The 26,410-nt window shown below is 42.5% G+C and overlaps 1 protein-coding gene across 6 annotated transcripts in view; it reads right to left on the bottom strand.

Moving 5' to 3' along the window:
- The window catches only part of igsf9bb (immunoglobulin superfamily, member 9Bb), a 196,905-nt gene extending 171,147 nt beyond the window's left edge, over window positions 1-25,758 (bottom strand). For all 6 annotated transcript variants that reach the window (XM_079647624.1, XM_079647621.1, XM_079647623.1 and 3 more), the window contains exon 1: window positions 25,491-25,758. In XM_079647624.1, the coding sequence (XP_079503750.1) occupies window positions 25,491-25,554 (64 nt within the window). In that variant the 5' untranslated portion in view covers window positions 25,555-25,758. The remainder of the gene's footprint in view (window positions 1-25,490) is intronic.
- Window positions 25,759-26,410: the final 652 nt, after the last annotated feature.

A 26,410-nucleotide genomic window follows, 5' to 3' on the forward strand; every position in this document is an offset into this window, starting at 1 on the left:
ATTACAAATGAATGTGCAGCAGCATAGAGTGTTATCAGACTGATAAGATAACCACAGTGCAACCAAACAAAAATCCAATGCAAAATAAAAAATACGTAACAAATATCCATTCAGAGCTATACCAGTATTGCTTAGTTGTGTTTGTCAGCATGTGCTACAACCCCTTAGAAACTGTATATCACGGGGCTTTAAACACTAATGCAGCACCAAAGGGTGGAGACTTGACCTAATTCTGATCCCCTACTCCTACTTGGAATTCACAGGAGAACTTTCCAGGGTGCATCTGATCCGTACTGCATCACACAGCCTTGATGTTATAACACTGCAAACATTGTGAATGGTCTGGATAACATTGTTGACTTTCATAGACATTTATCTGTATTGTATGTCTAAGCAAACAGCTGAAGCCATCTGTCAAGGTGACCCTTTGCTTAAACCAGACAGACTTCAGGTCAGCCAATTGTATCACAGTGTTGCTGTCAGCAGAATGTCCACTACGGATTTCCTCCATTAATCCTGTCCTTCTCTATGACCCATTTTCCCTGGTGCTGATGATTATTGTCTGTGTCCATACTAAATCCTGCATGAAAGTCAGAGTTCAGTGTTCTCTGCCACAGAGCTAAAAGTGTCAAAGATTCTGTTAGCAACCAAATAAATAACTTGAGATATCCATCCCTTGATGTAATGGAACAAATTCCACCAATTAGCTGCTGCTTCACTATAGCTGCACTGATGATTCAGCCTTGGTACTGTTCACCCTAACGGTACCCGTCCAGGCAAAGCAGTCTGTGTTACGGACTGGAACACTACGACACACTGAGTTTTCACACATGCAACTTTGTTCAAATAAAAACCCTATATGATCACTTTAAGAATTAATATGGGTTTATTTATCATCAAAAAGGTAACCATCTATTCCTAGAATCGCCATGGGGTCGTTTTAACCAATCATAGAACAGCTGTATAATGCAGCGTTGAAAATTCTCGCCACACAAGTCCCAAAGAAATTAGTTGGCCATTAAAGTACATTTTCATAGTGGCCAAACGATGGGATAGTCCATGACGCCATTGGTCCCAAAAATACATTTTCCGATTGACCTCCAATGATAAAGCGATATCTGTTAATCGTGCAGCATATATTTTTTTCTGAGGTAAATCAAATTCTGAACACTTTAATATCCCTGAAATCATTAAGTCAATAATGTTGTAAAATGTGCTATCCAGAGTTATTTCCCTCTCCATTTAAGGTATTTCACTAAGCAAAGACCAGCCGTGACGGAGTGGTTAGGTTTTCAAATAGTAGCTATAAATAGTAGTTTAAATTTTCCAGCACATGAAAACTCTTCAATACTGACAGTAGTAACAAGAGAGCTAAAAATGTGTTATAAATTATCTCTATTTTAGAAACACATACCCCAAGTATCACTCTTGCAAACATTGTCCGAAGAACCTGTTTTTAAATGTACTGCAAGTTACTTCTAAAGCTGCAGCAGGCTTCTACCTAGAGGACAGATAAGTGTTTTTGAGCCTCTTAACTATGTTTGACTGGCTGGAGTTAAGGGCAGATGGCTGAGGGAGGATCAGCGGACCCTCAAGTTCAGGAATTCTCCCATATAAGTGGGGGCAACCCAATGCATCACTCATTTCAGTATAAGCCCTTATTTCATCTTAATGACTCAGTGATATTTATAAATTGACAGCAACTACAAATCAGTTACCATGCTGCATCTGCACATGATTTCTAAAACAAGAAATTATTTAGTTGAAAAAATAATGGTGCATATTATGGGCTGGCCTTGTAGAGATGCATTCTGCTCAGAAATGGACATGTGTTGTCTGTTTAGCTGTCAGAATGCATTAGGAGCTCCAGGGCCTGTGTCCACATAGTGCCTTATTCTGAGCACCAGCATCTTTTTTCAATTGTTTATAAAGAGGAGATGTAGAGTGCGTCCGCCTGGAGATAAAGCGTTGCACCCGGCGTATTTTTTCTCAGCGCTCTGCTGTTTCTCTGAATTCGCTCCGAACTCTCAAGGATGAACATATTTGAAAAGCGCTGATGACGTCCATGAAGGAATTTAAGAAATGTTTTGTCTTTCAGACGGAAACTATCATAACAAAGACTGAAAGCTCATTTGTTTGAGCAGATCAGCCAGCAGACATTGCTGTTGTTTGGGAGTGTGTGACTTTTATCTCCATACACCCATCGTCCTCCTCTCACTACGGCTGTCAGACTTAGCGGTGAAGCTCATTCAGACAAAGTGGGAGGGCAAGTATTTCTGGTTGGTTGTAATGGTGAAAAAACACTGTCAAATAAGTATGAAGTAGCTCAGGTAGATAAATAAAAGGCAAATGCTAATCTGTCTTATAAAATGTGTGATACGTTGTAAAGAAATGGATGTCACAGAAACATTTAAAAAAGCTCAAGGAGGGTTTTTATTATTAATAGCCTGAGGGAGACTCTGCCCATCACCCTGCCTGGGCCTTTCTGCCAGAAGAGGATGCTACAGTATGTAGACCGAGGGGATCAGTCTTCCCCACATGTTTCTCTCTAAAGACACTGGGAACAGGTCACCATAACATCCCATTAATTTAAGTATTGAAGATGTTCTTAGCATAATAGAGGGAACATAGTCATCAAATGAAGGAGTGACCACAGTGGTTGGTTTTCCTAACTGCACCAGATGCTACAAGTAGCACACAGGACAAGGAGTGTCGATATAAGTCTCAAACATAGATTTGAAAAGTCATTCATTAGTTCCTTAGTAGAAAAAGAAAAAGGTTACTATGAGTTACAGCAGAATCATTTAGCACTTATCACTGCCATTAATGCCAACATTTCAGAAATCAAGACTCAAAACCAAAATCAGACTAAAAACCGTTTGAAGGGTCTTGAGTTCTACCATGATCTCAGGAACCCATTCCTTGTTTCCCCAGTAACACATCAGCCATACTGTAGCCTATAGCATAACTTCCCACCAAGGAGAAGCCACTTAATGCAACATTTCAATTACACAGTACTAATGTGCAAGTTGACTGATGGATGTGTCAACACATATCTTGAATACAAATCAACAAAAAAAAATGTCTTTGGTTACTAACCATAAATACATGCAATTTAAAGAAATCAATACTAATGAGCAGTCATATTTTAAAACCTGGACACAAATTGTGTCACTAAAATGCACCTTAGCTTTCTTCATGATTAAACTAGAGGTGTTGTCTTGACAAGCCACATGGCGCAAAAAGTTGTAAATAAACACTTAAAACAATGGAAACTACTAATAACATACATGTTTACACAAGAAAAGATATCACCTGTTTTTACTTCACATGTTCACCATTGCTAGTGGTACATGTTGTCTTTAGTGTTTGTTTGTATAGGCAGAACTCTGTCTTGTATTGATTGTATATACAGATGTAATGAGATTTTTCATTAAAAATGACATTTGAAGATTCCCTTCTGTGTCACATCTTGGAAGAGACGGCATTTTCATTTTGTAATTTGCCTCCCCTTTCTTTAAACACACAAACAAAGGACAACAGTTGGAGCAGTTTGGATTCAGTGACTTGTTAGAGCTGCCGTTATTCCTTCCAGATGTATTGGTCCTTCTCTCTGGTTATGGGGGATTACATAAGCCACAGAAATAGTTTACAATAATTCAAGTCAAGGGTGTGAAGGGTGATGGACTGATCGACGAATGACATACTGTCTTCAACACTTAACAGTTGTTGTCGCTCTGGATGGATGGGCTGTTATTTATAGCAGCGTTTATGGAATGTGTCTGTTGCTGAAGCTCTACAACGTCTCCTGTCTACCTGCGCCTTGTGTGGTGTTCTGTGATTTCCATCAGTTCCAGTTCAGAATTTATCTTACATGTCCGCCTGATTACTCTAAAATGTAAATAATACAAATAGCATATACAAACACCTCTGTTTGTGTTATGCTCCATATTGTTTAAAGACATTATAGTGACAAATATGGCCATCTTTCTTTGGTAAAAGCATGAATAAATACAGTTTTCCCACTAATACAATACAAATATTACCTTTTTCATCTTAGTTTTTTTTATCAAATTGTTATCAAGAGTGGTATATATGTATGGACTAAATGTCTGTTATCGTGACCTCCATTGTTCTGACAGTGCTGCTTAAACTTTCAAAAATGCAATGCAAGGCTCAGAGGACACAAGTATAGCTCACTGGAATCAAAAAAAATCCAGTCCAAGTTGAATTTGCTAAATGATACAGAACGTTTCCAAGAAAAACTGTTATCAAATTGAATTGAAGGTTAAACAAGATTGCTATTTTCTTAAAAAGCTTGTTGGATTACCTGCCATTTCAAACTGTTCATTGATTTACTTACGGCAATAGAAATGTTCTAAATAAGAAACTTTGCCCGGCTTCATAGACAAAAAAACAAACAGCATTCTGAAAAGAATCAAATTGGTTGGATTACTTGCAACATTACATTGGTGTTTCCTTATACTACAGCATGTCAGCAACAACAGGCTTAGAACAGATAACAGTTCTAGTAAAACGCCTTCATGCTTTTAGTAATGTATCTCTGCAAATACTCAACTCAGCTATGAACGAGTTGACTATGAGGCCCAGATGGTTTCCTCTCTTTTCAGCCAAACCCACTTGCTGCTCTTTTTTGGCTGATTCTAAAGATTACTTTAAGTCTTGATGTAAGCTTTTATCAGAATCCTTCAGTAAACTGGTTGTAGATGTGAATACAAATCAATGGCAGTTCCCTTCTACATTGCTTCAGTCATAGCTCTGTATGTCTCTTCATGTCATGACAACGTTAGTTCTCTTGTGTAAGCATATTGGACTAGATCTACAGTCCAAACGTGGAACTGGCCTCATGTCTTTGTTGACAAAATTACTGCTTTTGCTGATCGCCCCCTGAAAACACACTCAAAACTGTTTAGCCTCATATACTCTAGTCAGGCTCAGGACAGACTAAGTCCTCATCCTTGAAGTCTTTCATGTGTGTAACCACACAAAATACAGTTTTAAATGACATCCGATAAAGTGTAAATATCAGCTTTGTGTAGCTTGCTGAAGTTATTTTTGGATTAAAGCCAAAGACGCCACCGACGAATGAGAAACGGAGTAAACACAAAAGGTCAGAAGTATGCTTTATCTGTATTGAACGTATGCACACACATACACAAGCATTCAGTACATTGTATCTGTGTTGTGAATATGTGATGCATGATAAAAGCTTATCAAAAGTAAGTTTACTTGCTATTACAGAGTTAAAAGATACTGTTTGAAGAAGTCTACACTGTGTCTACTGATCTGGCTCAGAGGACTGCATGAGTAAAACTATTCTTTATAGTATAACATGGTAGAATTAAATGATGGCATGTTATCTCTGCGATTAGTCATCATCTGTCTCCACAGACCTGACTTGTATTTGCCATTAAAGAAATGTCAAATTCTAATTTGAAAGGAAGAAGCTCAGAAGCCACCCACCATCTATAAGCCTATGGCTGTTAGAGAGATGCCAACAATTGTACAGCTGCTTATTAGTCAGTAACATTATGTCATAGTTCTGACAGGGTCATGGCATCGGTTCACACCGGATAACAAGGCCACACATTGAAATCGTCCACAAGGAAATCATTATATTCTACTCTGTCTTTTGATTAAGTCCTTCAGTTTAACTCACAATAATATAAATAGACGCCTAGTTTTTTAAGGAAGGAGAAGAGGTGAATACACTACAACTGAAGCAGATGTTCAACAGCAGGATTCATGACAGATATATTGGACACAAATCCTGTATTTGTGAAATGCTTCTGTCCAATCTCCACAGTAAGCACATTTTACCTGGTGCTAGAGGAGATAAAATGCCGGCTCCCTAATACGTCTCTAGTTAGACATGACAGCTATTCCCGCCTCACTTCATGTCCACAGTGCACTCTCCCTGCTCTGAACACAGACAGATTTCCTCTTTCCAGAAAGCTCACCATTTGTCATTCCTTTTTTACATTCTTCCTGTAACAATCACATATGAAGAAGACACACTGTTTCCTCTCCAAGCTGCTCTGTGATATTTACTTTATTTCAGTGAACTGTCAGAGCCTTCCATTGATGCCTCATGTGTCTGCATTGTTCCTTAGCTGTGCAGGAAGGATCTGACCTTTCGATGGAAAGATAACAAGTTCACGTCAGCAGTTGGCTAATTAAGTTGTTACTTGAGACATTGGAAGCAGAGGCTAGCAGGATGATCTATCTGAGAGTCATGGATACTGAAATGTGCACAGGGATAAAGCTACTGCACATACAGCTGTTTGTTTAAAAGAATACAGCTTGTTTTAAAAAGGTCAATATGTAACATTTCAGCATTCAAATGTCGAGTTGAATATTAACAAAATCTGTCGTTTCTTTCAAGGTTGTCATTTGCTCGCCACGACGGCATCATCAATTAAGCATGAGACCGAATTGTGATTGGTGGTTTTTAACTAGTTTTTTTTTTTTAGCAGATTAAGGATTTTAGTAACTGGACTTCTTGACCTTCAGATATCAGAGAAACAAGATGAGAAAATGTTAACAGCCAAACAGCAGCCCTTTAACGTAAAACTGTTATCACTGGCTACTGGAAACCTGGTCCATTTGCAAATTAGTATGGTTCATCTGGGTTGGTTTAAAAGCTGACAATGGAACCAAACCAAAACCGAACAGAGACACGAAGGGTTTACAGTCCTATCGCTAGTCATTGTTAATAACATAGGGCCAATTTGCAGTACAGTAACACCAAAAAGTGGTAATCAGTGGTTATTTCTTCGTAAGCTCTTTGTGAGTCGCAACAACGACTACACTTCAGAAGCATTACAGTTAGTCAACAAGCTGTGTGGAGGCGGCAGCGGTCACAGCGGGAACACATGTACCTTGGAAAGCACATGAAATGTCAGGTTGAATCGGTAACACAAGTGTTGTCACAAGATTATTAACCGGTAAGAACTGTTCCCCTTTATGCCAGCCGTAGTTCTCTTACTGTCATGTCCAAGAAACTTATTGTGAAAGTTTATTCTTTATGTTAGAGTTGTCATGTCCCTTTGTCTTGTGCTTTATGTCTATACCCTTAATTATTTATTCCTCTCATTTCAGGCCTCCACACTCCCCGCCCCTTTTCTGTCTCCTGCGTCCTTGATTATTTTCCCCGCCCTGATTGTTTCCAACTGTGTCCCCTTTACCTGTGTATATATTGTGTTAGCTCCCTCCTGTTAATTGTCAGTTCGTTGTCTCACGAAGACCACGTATCGGCTTACCTCACGGACCTTTTCACGGACCTTTCACGGACCTATGCTATAGATCGCATTATAGTTTTCCTCGAAAGAGTGGTTTTGTTTTCCTTGTTTTATTACTGTGCAAATTCCAGTAAAGTCTTTATTTTGAAACGCTATCTGAGTCTGAGTTTTGAGTCGTGCAATTGAGTTCATGCCTCAGTGTTCTCCCCTTGACAGTACGAACTGACCATCAAAATGAACTCAGCCGACTCAGATCAGATTAAGAACGCTATCCGTTCTCAGGGCCAACGTCTTGGGCAACAAGAGGAGCGTATGGCCACCATGCAGCAGGGAGTGCAGGATCTAACCAGCAGCCAGGGGGAACTACAAACATCGTTGACGACCCAAGTTAATCTACTGGCAGCAGAGGTTCAGCGTGTGCTCACTCACCTGCAGGCTGTTTCTCCTCCTACGACTCCTCCGGTTCCAGCGGTGACCGGATTCGATCCCAACCGGGTTACTGAGCCGCACAGGGCTTCCATGCGTCTGGCTCCACCCGAAAGGTACTCCGGGGACTCAGAAGGCTGCCGGCCGTTCATCGTGCAGTGTGAGTTACACTATCACCACCAACCGGCTGCTTTTCCCACGGACATTTCCAAAGTGGCTTTTATGATCTCTCATCTCTCCGGCCGAGCAGCAGCGTGGGCCACGGCAGAATGGTCCCGAGGCTCGCCTATCTGCGGGTCTCTGGAAAACTTCATAGACACTATGAGAAAGACCTTCGATCAAACCACGCCGGGCAGGGAAGCAGCTCGGGCTCTGATCAAGCTGCGACAACATCAGCGGAGTGTGGCTGACTACGCCATCGAGTTCCGGACTAAGGCAGCCGACAGCGGCTGGAACTCCGCTGCATTGTTTGACGCTTTCGTCAGCGGTCTCTCGGATTCTTTACAAGACCAGCTGGCGCCTCTCGATCTGCCCGCTGATTTGGACTCTGTCATATCCATGGCTTTACGTACAGACAATCGTTTGACGGAGAGGAGAAGGAATAAATCCAAGGATGCGGTTGATCCACCTCTCCAGAGGAGACGCTCGCCGCTGGATATTACTTCTTCTTGGAGGCCCCGTCACCCCTCACCACCTGCGTTCCGGACAACAGCGCCCCCTGGCTCCGTGGAGGAGCCAATGCAGTTGGGCCGCGCCAAGCTGTCGCTGGCAGAACGTCAGCGTCGATTCAAGGAAGGTCTGTGTTTCTACTGCGGGCAGCGCGGACACCCACAAGCGGCTTGTCCGGTAAAAGAGGAGGCTCACCAATGAAGAGGAGTACGTTGGTGAGCCGGATCTCTTCCTCTGACTTTCCTCCTCGCACCCTGACCCGGATCCAGGTAAAAATCAGAGACAATGTAGTTACTCATGGTGTTCTCATTGACTCAGGGGCGGACGAAAGTCTTATGGATTGGGGTTTAGTTAAAAAATGGGACATAAAAACTAAACCTCTACCCCAGCCTCTTGAAGCGAGTGCTCTCGATGGGCGGCTGTTGTTTAAAGTGACTCACCAAACGGAGCCTTTAGAAGTAAGATGTAATGATAACCACCATGAGACAATGTCTTTTCACTTATTTAACTCAGCCCAACATCCACTCATTTTGGGGTTTCCCTGGTTGAAACTTCATAACCCTCACATAGATTGGCAATCTGGGAGGGTGGAGGGGTGGGGAAAGAATTGCATTGATCTCTGTTTTAAGCAGGTAGCAGAGATTGACAGGGGATGTAACACTGGGAGTGTTAGGCAGGATACAGTCCCAAAAATATATCTTCCGGATGTACTTTCAGTTCCTTCCTGCTACCACGACCTTAGTGAAGTTTTTAGTAAGTCCAAAGCTCTGGCTCTTCCTCCTCACCGCTCCTATGACTGTGCTATTGACTTGATTGCCGGGTCTCCCATTCCTAAGGGTCGACTTTATGCAATTTCAGGACCTGAGAAAGAGGCCATGAAGGACTATATTGATGCCTCCCTCAAGACAGGGCTTATTCGTCATTCCTCATCCCCAGCAGGGGCAGGGTTTTTTTTCGTGGGCAAAAAGGATGGGTCTCTTAGGCCCTGTATCGACTACTCACCTCTCAATGACATTACGGTTAAAAACCGGTACCCCCTCCCTCTCATCTCGTCCGCTTTCGAGCAGCTTCAGGAAGCCAAGGTTTTCACCAAATTAGACCTGCGGAACGCCTATCATTTGGTCAGGATCAGGGAGGGCGATGAATGGAAGACGGGTTTTAACACCCCTTCAGGACATTATGAATACCTGGTCATGCCGTTTGGATTGTCAAACGCTTCTGCAGTTTTCCAGGCTATGATCAACGACGTGTTGAGGGAGTTTCTGAACCGTTTCGTTTTTGTTTATCTGGACGACATTCTGATCTACTCCCCTGACCTTCACACCCACAAACAACATGTCCGCCTGGTTCTACAGAAACTGCTCCAAAATAAGTTGTTTGTCAAAGCTGAAAAGTGTGAATTTCATGTGGAAACAGTCACTTTTTTGGGCTTCATCATTTCCCCAGGTCAGGTCATGATGGACCCAGAGAAGGTTAGCGCAGTAGCCTGTTGGCCTACCCCTGACTCTCGCAAAAAAGTGCAGCAGTTTTTAGGCTTTGCTAATTTTTACAGACGTTTTGTGCGGAGCTTCAGCGCTATTGCAGCCCCTCTTCATGTCCTCACGTCCCCTCAGGTGCCTTTTGTGTGGTCTCCTCAGGCTGAGGAGGCTTTTTCTCGGCTGAAAAAGATGTTCACCACTGCCCCCATACTTACCATGCCGGATCCCACTCGCCAGTTCGTGGTGGAAGTGGATGCCTCCAACGAGGGGGTGGGAGCGGTCCTCTCCCAGCAACAACAGAAGGACAACAAACTTCACCCCTGCGCCTTCCTGTCCAGGAAGCTCTCCCCGGCAGAGAGAAATTATGACGTGGGAAACCGTGAGTTGCTGGCCGTGAAGTTAGCGTTGGAAGAGTGGAGGCATTGGTTGGAGGGAGCCGAGCATCCTTTTGTGGTCTGGACCGATCACAAGAACCTGGAGTACATCAGAAAGGCCAAAAGACTGAACTCCCGCCAGGCTAGGTGGACCTTGTTTTTCAACCGTTTTGACTTTGTTCTTTCCTACAGGCCGGGGTCTCAGAATGTCAAGCCTGACGCTCTGTCCCGTCTGTTTGACCCTGTGCCTGCAGCCAAGGAGCCGGAACCCATCATCCCATTGAACCGGGTGGTAGGAGCGCTGACTTGGCCAGTAGAAAAGGAGGTAATACGTGCCAATGCTGGAGCTCCTGCACCAAGGGGTTGCCCGCCTAACCGGATTTTTGTTCAGGAGGCCGAGCGACCACAGGTGATCCACTGGGCTCACACTTCGCTGCTCACCTGCCACCCCGGAGTCAAGAGAACTATGTTCATTGTTAAACAACGTTTCTGGTGGACATCCATGGAGAAGGAGGTGAAGGAGTATGTGGAGGCGTGCCCTATCTGCGCTCGAAACAAGACCTCTTCCAGGTCGCGAATAGGGTTATTACAACCACTCCCTATTCCCAACAGGCCCTGGTCAGAGATCTCCATGGACTTCGTCACTGGCCTGCCCCTCTCTAGAGGTAAAACCACAGTTCTCACGGTAGTGGACAGATTTTCCAAAATGACACATTTCATTGCTCTGCCAAAGATGCCCTCAGCTAAGGAAACGGCGGAGGTCATGATGCAGAATGTGTTTCGGCTTCATGGTTTCCCTAAGGATATTGTCTCCGACCGGGGCCCCCAGTTTGTGTCACGCTTCTGGAAGGAGTTCTGCAGCCTCATCGGTGCCACGGTCAGTCTCTCGTCTGGATATCATCCGGAGTCTAACGGCCAGACAGAGCGCCTAAATCAAGAACTGGAGACCTGCCTGCGCTGCCTGGTGTCCCGGAATCCATCCTCCTGGAGCGAGCACCTCACCTGGGTTGAGTATGCACACAACATCCTCCCTACTTCTGCCACGGGCCTGTCCCCGTTTCACTGTGTTTATGGCTACCAGCCGCCACTGTTCCCAGCCACGGAGAGGGAGGTCACGGTCCCGTCTGCCCACGCTCTGGTCAGGCGTTGTCGGCGCGTGTGGGCTGCGGCTAGGAAGATACTCTGCAGGAATTCACAACTGGTTAAGAGAGCAGCAGACCGAAAACGCCGACCAGCCCCTGTATACCAGCCAGGCCAAAAAGTCTGGCTCTCTACACGAGACCTTCCCCTCCACGTACTCTCCCGAAAACTGGCTCCCCGGTTTGTGGGTCCTTTTCCCATCACCAAGGTCATAAACCCAGTCTCAGTGAGACTACGGCTTCCCAGGGCCATGAAGGTACATCCCACCTTCCATGTAGGGAAATTAAAACCATTGAAGGAGAGCGCTATGGTTCCCACCGTCAAACCCCCCCCGCCCCCCCGGATGATCGATGGAGGTCCGGTTTACACGGTCAAGTCACTATTGGCTAGTCGGAAAAGGGGTAGAGGGCGACAGTTACTGGTTGACTGGAAGGGTTATGGTCCTGAGGAGCGGCAATGGATTCCTTCCCGCTTCATCGTGGACAAAAGCCTCATTGAGGATTTTGACCGCCTCAACTCAGAGGAGCCTGGGCCGTCAGGAGCCGTCCCTAGAAGGGGGGGTACTGTCATGTCCAAGAAACTTATTGTGAAAGTTTATTCTTTATGTTAGAGTTGTCATGTCCCTTTGTCTTGTGCTTTATGTCTATACCCTTAATTATTTATTCCTCTCATTTCAGGCCTCCACGCTCCCCGCCCCTTTTCTGTCTCCTGCGTCCTTGATTATTTTCCCCGCCCTGATTGTTTCCAACTGTGTCCCCTTTACCTGTGTATATATTGTGTTAGCTCCCTCCTGTTAATTGTCAGTTCGTTGTCTCACGAAGACCACGTATCGGCTTACCTCACGGACCTTTTCACGGACCTTTCACGGACCTATGCTATAGATCGCATTATAGTTTTCCTCGAAAGAGTGGTTTTGTTTTCCTTGTTTTATTACTGTGCAAATTCCAGTAAAGTCTTTATTTTGAAACGCTATCTGAGTCTGAGTTTTGAGTCGTGCAATTGAGTTCATGCCTCAGTGTTCTCCCCTTGACACTTACAACTCCACTGAAAGTACAGATGTACACTGAAAATACTGAGACATTTACTTTAAATAAATGAATTACGTCAACAGTTTCACATAACTGTGTTTGGCAGTGGCGAGCCGTGAGTTTTATACCCAGGCCCTCTGACACTTCATTTAAACACAAAGTCCATCCTCCTGTCCTTTTGGATGAAGCACTTGATGGCGGGGTCATGCAGCTGATCCTTTGCCACTCCAGTTTCTCATTGTAACTCAATCTGGAAAATGACTCGGTTAATCATTTCGCAACGATGTCATCACTATCACTGAAGTGAGCCATCATGAACGAACTTATGCTAATCATAAATCTATCGATCATAAATCTATCGTTAGGTTCGTTTTCAACAGACCTTATTTCGAGCTATTTTCCAAAATCCTATGGAAAGATCCCATTGCTTTTTGTCGAGGGAATCCGAGCGCAGCTTATTTCCGGTTAACTTCACAGCGGGCAGAACTTGTCATAAAGCCCGCGATAATAAAGCCCACCCATTTAGAGGTAAGATAAGATTGGTCAATTGTACTGTCATTTGACATTACTCTCTCGTTGAGTCACTATAGCTGGCCCTCTGTGAATCTACAGAGGGACCAACAAGCTCTCCCGTCTTCACGGTAACGCAGAGACGGCATTTAACCCTTCACATACCAACAGAAACTGAACAGGCAGATTCGAAGGATTTATTTATTTGGAAATGTTATTGTAAATACAATTAAATCAAGTTATTTTGGTAAAACTAATGAAAAATGTATATAAATAAATAAAATATAAATGTTTTAATGTTTTCAAATATTATTTTTTAGAATATCTTAGGCCCTCAGAGGGCCTAGAGGGCCCTGACGGCTCGCCACTGGTGTTTGGGTTAGTTGAAACTAATAATATTAACTTTAAATAAAAAAAGAGTTCATGTTCAACTTAATATTATTGTTTTCAAACAACCTAATACAGTTATGTGACATTTGTTGACATAATACATTTAATTAAAGTCAACGTTTCAGTTGTTTCAGTGAATGAAGAGGGAACATCCTGGTAATCTAAACTGCTTTTAAGATTTTGGGCCTAATTACTGCCAACCACAATTCTCTATGGAAAACTGTATCAATCCATGTAGAGCAGCGAGGGGATCATGTGTCAGTTTCTGTGCCACACCAATATCCATCAGTTTGTCTGCTGTATGAATATATATTATTATTGAACCCATACACAACCCATGCCTATAGAACCTGCCTCTTGGTTCGCAGTATCAGGGTTAGGGTGTGAAGTTTATATCTCGGGCTGAATTTAGATTAGCAGAGCTGAGGCTATCTGAGGTATCTTGTGGCCCTATCCAATGAATGTTTAATGGGTCTGGAGATGTCGGCGTGGAGGAAGCTGACTGTGCTGCATCAGTAGGCCGGGCTGTAAAATGAGACAGGCAGGAAGCCGGCAGCTGGGGGTGGAGGGGGGGGAGGGGGTATTCAGAGAATGTATACATGGGAGCAGGAAACCAAAAGACACATGCTGCACTAACAACCCTCAGAATGAAGATGGTATTGGTATGAATAAACATTTTGGAAATGCTCCTTTCAAAACCCGCACCCAAAACATGCTTATTTTAGGAGAAACAGACACTTCAACATGTTTACACAGCTAAGCCTGAGAGGTCACAGAAGGGTTAAAATTAATTAATCAGAGTGGTACATAAAAGTTGAATTTATAAATGATTAGAAACAGCTGTCTTTCTTTACAAGCACAGAAGCAAGCAGGCTACAAAATGGATCTAATAAATCATGTCGTGTCTGTCCGACCATCGATCACCAATACTACGAAGAGTGGCCCACACACACAAAACAGCATTGTGTCCACGGAGGCAAAACCAAACTTTTGTTCAAAAATGTTTAAATGTAAGTTTTCTTGGCAACATATCTTAGCTATTGTTGAATTTATTTATTCATTGGCCCATATCCAAACGGACATATTGGGTCGTTGATCATTCTATCTGCTGTACAACTAAATGTGAAAAAGGCAACAATATGCCGTAACTTTACATAATTCACAATCATCATTCTTATTGAAAAGAGAGGTGGCCACACAAGGTGTCTCAGCATTGTGTTAGACTGGCCTTACCTAACCCCGGGGTGATGTGAGGAGTTAAGCTGGGAAACTAACAGCCCTCATTTAAATTCTTCATGCACCTGAATGGTGTCCTTCACAGTTGCTCCATACTTCAATAAAGCTTCCCCTCCCAATCTGATACATCTGTCTTCCCAACTGGAAATCCCAAAGATCTGTGAACAATGTCCTAATAACGCATTTAATCTACAGGACATTCAAGGAAAAAGTTGATCAAAAAAACCTAATTCTGCACAGAGAAATGTTACCAGTAAACTAAGATAACCCTAGAGCAACAATACGTAATTCGAAAGGGATATCAAGGAACAACACTCTTTTAAATTGGATGGAAAGGCAAGTAGATTATGTTTTGAAGTGCATTGTACTTTAATTAGCGTAAGCAAAATTCAGATTGATTGGAAGGTGCACAAGTAGTAATATTCCTTTTTCCCCAATTGTAAAATTACAAAACATTCATCACAACCCTCCAAATAAGAAGAAGAAAGGCTGATAATCAATCCACTGGGCAAGTTAATGAACAGCTGAGGGTGTTTTGCCCATCACCTTAGTTTGCCGTGCCACCAGGAATAACACAGCATCCTGAATCAAGGGTTTCTATTCTGTCTGTCATCCACACTTTTCTAAAGCTTCTAAAAACATTAATAAAGTGTGCTCGGTGAAATAAAAAATGTGATGTGTTTTATTACACATGCTGGTGGCTGGGCTCTAATGACATTTGTTAAAGATCCCTAAAGTGTCCAGAGGAGAAATCCTTCTGACTTTTGTGGTGTTAAAGGTTATTGAAACAATCGGATGGATTTCCATTCACCTTGGTCTAGATTTTCATGTTTCCTAGGATATGAATGAAATGACCGGTGATCCTTATCATGTAGCGTCATGATCAGGCCAAAGTGCTGTTGATTGGTTCAATGTGGTGATTCCCAAGGAAGTGAAGTGGATCTGTGCTGATCACGAATCAAATTCCAAATTCCAATTTCAAAACAAACCAGTTCGCTAAAGCTCTTTGAACCACAAAGATAGGGTCTGAAGGTGGATCTGCTGAGAGAGGATCAGCTATTGGTCGAGCCCAGATGATGGTGAGGTAAGTCTTTCTTTTGGCTTGTAATGTGTCAGGGACACCGCACACTTACTTATCGACATCGCAACTAAGAAGTTTAGTTATAACCATTATATCCTCAGTATGTTTTTATTGTGAGCATGTTAGCATGGTCAGCATCATGCTCAAAGTTTAGAGCCTCAAGCATGAAAAAGAATGCAGTTGAACAGTGAACAGTTGAAAAGATACACACCTTTATATGTGCAGCTAAAGTGAAATATCTCTTGCTTTAAGTCTAGTGCTACAGCAGAACCAAACTAAGATAGATTAATCAATGTAAACACCACAGGAGCACTACAAGTAGCCAATGCAATCGGACAATATTTTGATGATGTGCACACACTTTATCCTGACTGCAGCAGAAGAGATACAGCAATTACTAGCTTAAGATGAGTCAGCTAAATGACACTGGTACAGTTTATTCAGAACAAATACCACAGAGCAATACCTTCTCAAGTGCTGAGCTGAAAGGTCTGATCAAATCATATACTCTTTTGTGATCAGTATATCATACAGACTTATGTTTAAGTACCACTGAATCTATTTAAGTCCCTCACAGATGGAAGGAGTAGCTGTAAGGTGTTAAGTAGGGAATATGTTTTGTATTAAAGAAAGCAGCTGTCTTTATGGGAGCCAAGAGGCTATTAAGAAACAACTAGAAAGTGGGTTTTATCTATATTGAACTACACCCCAAACACCTGACTCTGCCATTGTTTTTGACAGGACTGCAGGTATCCATTATTTTAGTAGTCCAGTGTTGTACGCATTATTTCATCCATTAATATGGATTGGTTTAATAAAGTATAGTTTTGATTAAGAGCCTTCCATTAGGGGACCCAGTGAAGCTTGAGCCAAACAAATAAATGTCCTGATAAGAAAATTGTATTTTTGCAGCTAGAGAACATTTTTTTCAATGCCAGCGTCTTTTTTCATTAGATTCCAATGAGAACAGAGCTCATGCCTTGCGGCCGCTTCAAGAACACAAGTCACGTCCAGCGCCTTTTTTGTGTGCCCACACCAAACAATGAATGTTTAAAATATTTCAACATCTCACAAAAGCGCCGGTGACGTCACTGTAGAAATTGAATGTAAGGCTTGTCTTGGCCGTTTCTGTCGGATGGAAACTATCATAACAAAGACTAAAAAGCCTGTTGTAGCAGATCAGCCAGCGGGACTTACAACTGTGGTGATGTGATGTTGAGATATCATTGTCATATATGCTCTGCCAGCACCTTTCAGTAGAGTATTGCAAAAATGTGGTTTGAAACAAAAAGTCAAAGTTATGGCAACTTCTGGCAACCAACAACAACAATGATGTCACCATTAAAGACGACCAATTAAAACATAATGAAATGTAACGTTACTTATGTTTCTCTTCAGGTACATAATATTGTATAGCTTGATTTAAATACACTAATCAAAACTAAACCCATTCAGTCCATTTAAGTTCCAAATTAGATTACTCTGTTAAAAGGTGTCAGGAAAATACAGTTGAGTCATAATACTGTATATAATCTTATCTGTTATCCCAACACCTCTACAAGCATATCAGATGGAAACAGCATTCTCAGTGATACATCTGTAAAAAAGTCTTAAACATGGCCGCATAATAATCATGCTGTTAACATGAGACGAGTGTTTCTGGGTTAACTGGACTGAAATACAAACACATTGACCCGAGTTCAACACCGACACTCTCCGGACTGCCCATTTATAATTGAAAAAATAACCGGTAACAATCTCAAACCACACATGGAGCCTCTTTGGCTGCCAATCTGTTTCAAATCGGTTCATCGAGCCAAAAAAGCTCACAGCCTGCTTCAGTGAACCTGAACAGGGGCTGCTGGGAGCCCGGGGCCTGGCAGCAGCCCCTACACACTGCTCCCTGGCCCAAACAGCAGAATGATTGCCATCTCAAGGTTGGTGACTTTTATGAAGTGTACCATTTGCCCTTAACAACAGGGGGGCTGCTTTCAGATCAATGGGAGTGGAGGCTTCTGTACATGGAACAGCAACAGATTACACTGCACACACATATGAACCATGGAGAAGAAATGTGCAGCTTCTCCAATGTGACAATTTTTAATTTTTTTGCATTATATTATAATCAAGTAAATAATTGTGGTCTGTTAGTCATTACATGAGTAGGGAGTTTTTCCTTTCTAATGGTAAGTTTACCTGCAGAAAGGAGCACCTTAAAGCTGCATTCACATGACACGCAATTAGCTCTTTGCTCACTGCGACGTTGGGCGCAGAGTATTGCGGCCAAAACAGATGTAGATGTAGGATAGATCTACAATTTAACCCTTAAAGCTGCATTCACATGATAGGTGGTACCGTGGTAACGCTCTGCTCTCTGCTGACGTTGCCGTTTTGTTTCTATGGTTACCTCCTCTGCTAACTTGCGCCACTACATCAAGTTTTGACGTTGAAATCATTTGAACTTTGAGCGCAGGGCTCAGCGACAATTTTGAACAGCGTGCGATGCTGAGGGTAGCGCTAGAAGGGGGGCCATCGCTCTCACCATAGAAACACAATGGCAACGTCAGCAGAGAGCAGAGCGTTATCACGGTACCACCTATCATGTGAATGCAGCTTTAAGGGTTAAATTGTAGATGTGTCCTATTATTATGTCCAATCGTTCTTATTGACGACAAAATAAATAAAAGATTAGTTGTATTCCATGTGTAGCCTATAAACTAGTGTGGACAAATTCAAACTTCAATGAAGAATGTTGGAAAATTACATACTTTTTGTAAAATGTTGTGAATATTCAGTTTGTGCTTGAAAAAAAAATCCATGATCATGCAAGGCCCTCACTTTGTAAAGGGAAAACCGACAAAGTGGATATTTCTCCAGAATCCCAGAGGACAACTTTAACAATCACAATGAAAACTGCCATCTTAAATACTGTTAAGGTTGGATTTTTTTATTTATTTTTTTACAGAGCAAGAAGCTAAGCTTAGATGCTTCCTCTGATTTTAACAGGATCTGTGGCCTCAATCCTCAGAGTCGAAGGTTGGAATTGGAGAATCATTTTATCTGAAGCTTTGTTGGCCATCTCACTCTAACTCTAATTTCAACTCTGGTCGGCCCCACACACTTTCACACAAGTGTAAGAGACTGAACTTTAAAGTGCACGTACACTCCAGAATGGAAATTAGCCTTTTGAAGTCCAGTAGCAAAAATAATTGACATGGAAAGAGTGCTTTCCATAAAAAGGCAGCTACTCGCAAAGTCCAGGGGAACGTTGGCAAAAATATAGTGCAGGGGTGGGATTCAGACAAGATTTACGTTGAAATATGTCGAGTCACTGAGTCATTAAGTGCAGTGATAGGTATCAGATCGATAAAAGGCCAGATCAAAGCCACACAAATCATTCAACACACGACTGCAACAGTGAGAAAATGCTGAACATCCCCAGGATTTAAATCAAACTCTATTTTTCTTGGTCAGCAGCTTTGTTTTCACCATGCAGCCACCCACTCAAAGGAAGAACAGCCATCAGGTCATCACACTGTGGGGTTCGTTAAAAAGCAGGGATATCAGGGAGGTTTCTGAGGATTAAATTAATTAGGCACCATCTAAAAATACACCAAATTTACATCCCTGAATCACAAACCCAATTCCAAAGTTTCCTGAGCTTTGGATGAATCTCATTTCACTCAAGCACAAACAGAGCTTTAAAGGTATGCTGGAAGCAGACACTTTGCTATTATTCTTAGAAAATAACTTATAGTTGCCAATTAATCTTCCATTCATCAACAACTCAATCAACTGAGTAAGTGTTACAGCTCTGCAGATTCTCAGTGTAACGTGTGGAACGGAGACGTGTTCCACAGTCAGGTTTAACTGTAGTCCAATTAAATCCAACTCCCAGAGAGATGTAAAGGTGTTTTCACACAGTGGGGGGTTAGCACCACTTACACTGTTTCCAAAATAAGCACAACTTCAGCAGCAGCATGGGGAAGGGGGGGGGGGGGGGGGGGACATGTTTAGCTTGCCACTGCATGTGACCATGTTACCATGGCAACAACAGAAACCACACCACAGAAATAAACAATACATACCTAAATTGATCTGCTTATAATTAAGAATGAATCACCTGTTCAACATTTTTATAATTGTATTTTTTAGGTTTTTTATGGTTTTGTAAGCTGACTAATTTGGTAATGTGAACAAAATCAGTTTCAAAATGTGATAATATTCACATGTTCAGGTTCTTATTTGTACTATGTGTCTCTACTGGGACATGTCTCCATGCGTTAATGTTCAAAAATCTCTTTATTTTTCTCATACTGCCTGTGCTGCAGCACCTCTTTTCACCCTCTGTCTGAAACCAGAGCCCAGTGTGCTCTGATTGGTTAGCTGGCCTGCTCTGCTGTGATTGGTCAATCGCTTAGAGATGTGTCAAAGATTTCCCGCTCCTTAGCACATCACGTAAAATTTGTTGGAGCTCTAGCCAATAGCAGTGTGAGTCTTACATAGTGATGTCACTATGTTACAGAAGCAAACAGAGGAGTCCAATGGTGGAGTTGAAGCCAAGGGAGTGTGTGGGAGAAACTTTCTCTGGAGGACCCTTTGGGATTTTAGCCTTTGCAGACCATTTCAAATTCTAAAGACTGATGGCAGGTCTTGCAGCACTTTAATTTGCATCATGGCTTTACTTAAGCGCTTCGGCACACACCCCAAAAAAGGTGGAAAAAAAAAAACACCCGCTGATACACATGATGATGCTAATATGGTTACCAACTGTTTTGCAACACTCATGTTCTACAGATAGCGAGAGCAAATTATTCACATATGTGCTTTCACCACGACACACACACACATCCTCCCACTCACGCTAACAACAAGGAGAGGTCACTTTCCTTTCAAAAGCTTTAAAAAGTCATCACCTGAAATTAGTTTAAAGTGTTATGATTATTTACATACTTCTTAACCCAGTTACTTCCCCCTCTAGTCTGTAACACACTTGACCAAATCAGAATATAATTTTCACAATCTCAAGAAGATCTTCAAGAAAAAATAAGCGGAAAGTGCATCTGTAGGCGAAAAGTAAGCTACTCTGTGTGTTCTTTGAGCTGCTGGTTAGTGACGCTGTCAGTGTTGTGCTAAATTGATACAAAGCAAAGGATATATGGTAAAAATCTTTCAAAAATGAAAGAGCTATTTTCCCATCGTTTTTTTCTTCTATGATCCAAACAATAAAGCATCACCCCTCCTCCTCTACCCCCATCGCTCTTGCCGTTTTTCTGGCATATGTACTTATTGAGCAACAGAGTGGCATTTATCTCACAGCTTAATCATAATTAGTCCAACTTAGGCAAGGCAGGCAGCCTGTTAGTGGGCATATGTTCAGATCCTGGTTAAAAGACACACAGCTCCCCCAGGGGCATGTTGACATGTGTGTGTATGCGTTGTGTGAGTGTGTCCGTGGGTAGGGGTAACAAGTGTGTGTGCGTGAGGCAGCAGACGGTTGCTGTGGAGCACCCTGAGCCTCCATTAACACAACCCACCATGTTCCTCTCCCTCGGCTACCCAGCCATGAGGAGCGAGCCACGGGAAACCTGCAGAGACATGAGTGTGTTCACCAGAGTGTGTGGAACAGGAAAGTGACAGGACGGAGCGGGAGAGAGGAGGGACGGGAAGAGGGACGAGAGGAGGGACGGGAGGGACGAGAGGAGGGACGAGAGGGACAGGAAGAGGGACGGGAGGAGGGACGGAAAGAGGGTGGGAGGGCGGCGAGGCCCTGATTCCACACTGAAAACACTGAAAGTTTGACTTTAATTAAATGTATAATGTCAAGAAATGTCACATTAATGTATTAGGTTAGTTGAAGGCAATAATATTTAGTTGAGCCTAGTATTTGTTTTTTAAACTTAATATTATTGCTTTAACTAACCTCATACAGTTACGGGAAATCTGTTGGCATAATAAAGTTTATCTTATCTTATCTTAAATGTAGTGGAGTAGAAGTGTAATATACCATTCAATGGAAATACTCAAGTAAAGTAAGTACCTCAAATGTGTACTACAGTATTGAGTAAATGTACTTAATTACTTCCCACCTCTCCCTGACGGGAAAAAGTGAGAGGGGGGAGGGATGAAACAAGGTGAGGAGTACACCCGAGATGAGGGGAGGACAGAGAGGGGGTCTGGCACAGGGCCAGGTTATCTGTGGCAAAAGTCGAGGCCTCTGCCAGCTGGAGACAGCAGCGCTAGGACAGAAGGATGCTGATGTGTGTGCGTGTGTGCGTGTGTGCGTGTGTGTGTGTGTGTGTGTGTGTGTGTGTGTGTGTGTGTGTGTGTGTGTGTGTGTGTGTGTGTGTGTGTGTGTGTTAGTCAGTCCAAACAAACATAAATGCTACTTTTGAGCACAGACCAGCCCACACTTCCATGCAAAAGAGCCCAACAGACACACTACAAAGATCAAGCAAGTGCCTAACAAATTTGGCAAGAGATGCCATGAAGTCCTAAAAAAAAAGAAATGACATCGAATTTTACCACTTTCGGTTCCCGCGTCCAAAATCAAGGTTTTTTTTACGTGTTTGTGGTAAAAAGCCTAAAATAAAGTCTGTGGTTAACACAAGCTGAAGAGATGTTCTTGTTTTGTTGGAAGACATAAAATAGTTCATTAAAAACCCCTCTAGTGAATGTGTGAAGCTTCTTTGTCTCATAACAACGGCGATGGCTAGTGTTGTAGTACTCGAGACCGGTCTTGGTCCACTTTTTAACGGTCTTGGTCTTGTCTCGGTCTAAGACCTATAGGTTGCGAGATTTTATGTCAAGACCGGTCGAGACCGTTCTTATTATACATCCATGGTCGAGACCACGGCTGTTGCTGGCAATGTGATTGGATGTAAAACACCCCGTTAAAAAAATTCAACCTATAACGTGACTTCACGTGACTCTGAATCTTTGCCCTCATGCGCCGCAATGTTTGTAAACACGGCACTGGTCTATACCGGCTGCTGCCCCCTCATCTCTCCCCGTTCACACACACTCAAACGCTCTTGCAGTGAAGATGTTGCAAAATTCATCAATCATTAAATGTGGCTACACAAGCCACACAAATTGGCGTGCGTGTGTGTGTGTGTGTGTGTGTGTGTGTGTGTGTGTGTGTGTGTGTGTGTGTGTGTGTGTGTGTGTGTGTGTGTGTGTGTGTGTGTGTGTGTGTGTGTGTGTGTGTGTGTGTGTGTGTGTGTGTGTGTGTGTGTGTGTGCACAGCGTGGATGCTGCAGAGCACTGTGGGTGTGTTAAAGCTCAGACAGGGGCCAGATGTATGACCAGTTACTGACTGAGGGAGAGTCTTAAGGCTGGGCCAGTCTCAGTCGCTCCTCCACGGAAGTAAGTGTTTCTGCCAAGTTGCCTGCTCTCCCAACCGTGGAGGAGAGGAGGGAAGCCGCTTAAACACATCTCCCTAAGTCTCCCTCTTTTCCCAGACGATGCTTAAGTGTATCCTCTTTAGGCAGAGCATTACATAACTGTGGAGCCAGCCGAGCCAAGTGGCAACCCAGAGAGAATAAACATATGTGAACCTGCATTTGCAAACATTTAAAACTGGAAAGCTATTTCATACCATGAAACGCATCTTTCTGTGTCATCTAATCAGCTGTTCTGGATTCCTGCATCTCCCCTCTCTATGGAACATGAGGGGATTTCTTCTTTTTTTAAGGCAGGGTGCTGTAGCTTTCCTTTCTCACCATACATCGCAGTTCTCACCAATGAGACAAGCTCACGTGCACACATCACACACTATCAGTCCACACAGTACCACATGGGTCTACCAACTACAAGTGATGTCATTTATGATTAGAGCTATAATTAGTTGATTAATGGATCAGAAAATGAGGTTTTAATTTTAAATCCAAGTTATTTTTGGAATAACTCATAAAATTCACTGGGTTCAGAATATCTCCGTCTTTCCTTAGTAACCTATGATAGTAATATGAAGCTTTTCGGCTTTGGAATATTTTGGGCCTTTGGGAAGACTTGCATTTATCTGACATTTTAAAGTATAAAAAAAAGAAAAACTGAAAATGATCAGCAGATAATTTAATGATAATGAGAATATTTAGGAGTTGCATCAATAATATTGTGAATGCTGAAACTGATTCTATAGGGGCAGGGCCGTTCTTTGGCATAGATCTGGGGGGGGCGCTGCGCTGGTGGTTCTGGGAGGGTAAAAAAACATTTTTGACTGTTTGGCTCATCCTAATTTTCAGCCTTGATGTAACAACATTCATAATTAAGTCAAGGTAACAACCTTTTCACCCCGGTTACACTTTTCATTTGCCCTGTACGATGGACGCTGTAAGTGATGAAAGTGGGGGATGTTGACTTATCAGGCGCCCGCAGCTCACAGCCAAAGTGCGAGCGAGCCTCCGAGTGAGCAAGAGAGAGAGAGAGAGGGCGCGCATCGGTACAGCGGATTGTTGTTTGATTGAGGCTGATAACAGCTCAGTGAGGTAAAGGACTCTTGAATGTTTAGATAGTTGACTTTAGTCTAAGTTGTCTCAGTGGGTCTCAAACGGTTTGGTCACAATTTATGTAAACAAATATTTCCAAGGCACACCTTTATAATTGTTAGGATAAATAAAAACAGGTTTGAAATCATTCCAATGTATACTATAGAACAGTATAGAACCAAAAATATCGTTTAAAACTGGAGATATTTAAAAAAATGCATGAATAAATAAATGTTAACTAGGTAAAATAAAATATAAATGAACAACAAAAATTAAATATGTTACATTTATTTGTTATTGGCTATGGTAGGTTATTGGTTATGTTCACATACTTATTTCGTTATTAAAATGTAAACCGATCTTTTTCATATGGGTGTTTAGAGTTGCACCCCCTAGATCTATAGTCTCTAGTAATTCTGCTCAAAGTGCACCAGATTGAAGCATTTTACTTTAAAATGTTAAAACAAATATTTGTGGGGGGGCATACACCCGGACCCCCCTAGAGGATGTGACGTCCACCCCCCAATTAAAACATGTTCATACAATAATGAATACGTTTCAGTTTTTGTAGTGTATTGGTCTTTTTGTATTCTTTGTGCTTGGAGGGGGGGGGGGGGGGGGGGGGGGGCACCAAATCATAATCTCGCCTAGGGCACCAAAATGTCTGTTGTTCTAGAAATAATAAATAAAAAACTCTCATGAAGTCATCATATATGTGTTCAAAGTTGTATCACACATGACTGACATGGTTTTATAATTCATTTATTATAAATCATTTTAACGTGGTGCCTCAGGAAGTGCTCCCTCTAACGGACGCAGGCTGTCACACTCAGCTTTACAGGAACAGCTCCCCATGAAGAAGTTCATCCACTCATAGCATTTTAATGTCATCCACACACGCACATCATGCTAATCACATTGGCCTTCACGTTTAATGGAGCGCTGGCAGCCGGTGTGCAGCTCAGTGAGCCCGGCTGCTGCTACAGCCGCACACTGGCAACACGTCCTGAAGCTCCGGAGAGCAAACTGAACATTGATGGAATATGTCAACCCTAACACACTGCAACATCATGAAGCCACAAAGCACACATGTCCATACAATATTATGTTGGGTAAAACGGCTGTCTTATCTCCAAAAATGTTGACATATCGTCCCTGCTAAGCTGTGTAAAATCTTTGAACCGTTAACGGTGCTTCCTCATCAGCGGTGCTTCCTCATCACCGGCCCGGCTCCACACAGGTGATGAACACGCATGAACTTCACGACGTAAAGTATGTCATTTTTAACAGAGATATATTCAAAGTTAGCAAACAGACAGGTGTGGGAAAGCAGGTTTAGAAGAAAAAAGGCTGAGTTAAAAGTTGCCCAGTAAGCGGTGTGGATGCAAATTCTGCACTTCGACTCACCTTGAGCGGCCGTTCCTCGGGTGCTGAATACACTTGCTATCAAAGTGGCCACATACCAAATCATAGTACTATTGCCGACCAGAAGTAAACCTCATCATATCTCAAAGTGCCCCTTTCGGTGAATCTCTCATCTCCAAGTGTCCCAGGACGAACTGAAGAGGACCGGATGCTGTCTTCTTGTTAACCGAGCCCCGGACACTTTCCCATCGGTGCTTTCCCCTCTCTCTGCCCCTCTCCTCCGCTCTCCTCTCGCATCCTGAGACGGATCACCTGCGCCAATGTGACGAGAGCTGACGAAGCCGCAGTGTAACCAAGCGAGCCCCTTTAACCGAGGCCCCGCCTCCGCATCAGTTTCATTGATGGGCGTAGGAATAGGTCCAAGCGCTGATTGGTCAACAGTGCTGTCTGTTTCAAAACTGGAGGGTTGCGTTCATTGAATACGGTAATACTCGGAAGTTTCTAAATTCCTTTTAATGAAACGAATTCAGTGTCCTCATGGCAGCTGGAAAGAAACCCTGCTGTAATAATAATATGAATATGAATAATAATAATAATTATAATTATAATATCTTAAATTGTTACTAGTAACATAGGCCTAATTAAAAGCAGTAAAATTATCTACAGAAATACTAACTAACCATTGACTTAAAGCTTGACAAAAATATGTAGGCTCATCATAAAACAGAAGGCAAAATGTGTTATAATTTATAGTAAGCATTCACAATATACTTCACAGTTGAATATGTTACATTCCCCACCAAAGTATGGCAAAATCAAATAGGTAGTTAAAAATACCCTGAATTGTAGTTGTGATGAAAAACGTTGTGATGGTTCAAAAACAGTTCGGATAAATTAGTGTTTGTATTATTAGTATTTATCAAACAAGGACCATGCCTAAAATACATGAATACCAGACAAAA

The sequence above is a fragment of the Notothenia rossii genome (assembly GCF_949606895.1).
Source record: "Notothenia rossii genome assembly, chromosome: 9".
Taxonomy (NCBI): Eukaryota; Metazoa; Chordata; class Actinopteri; order Perciformes; family Nototheniidae; genus Notothenia; species Notothenia rossii.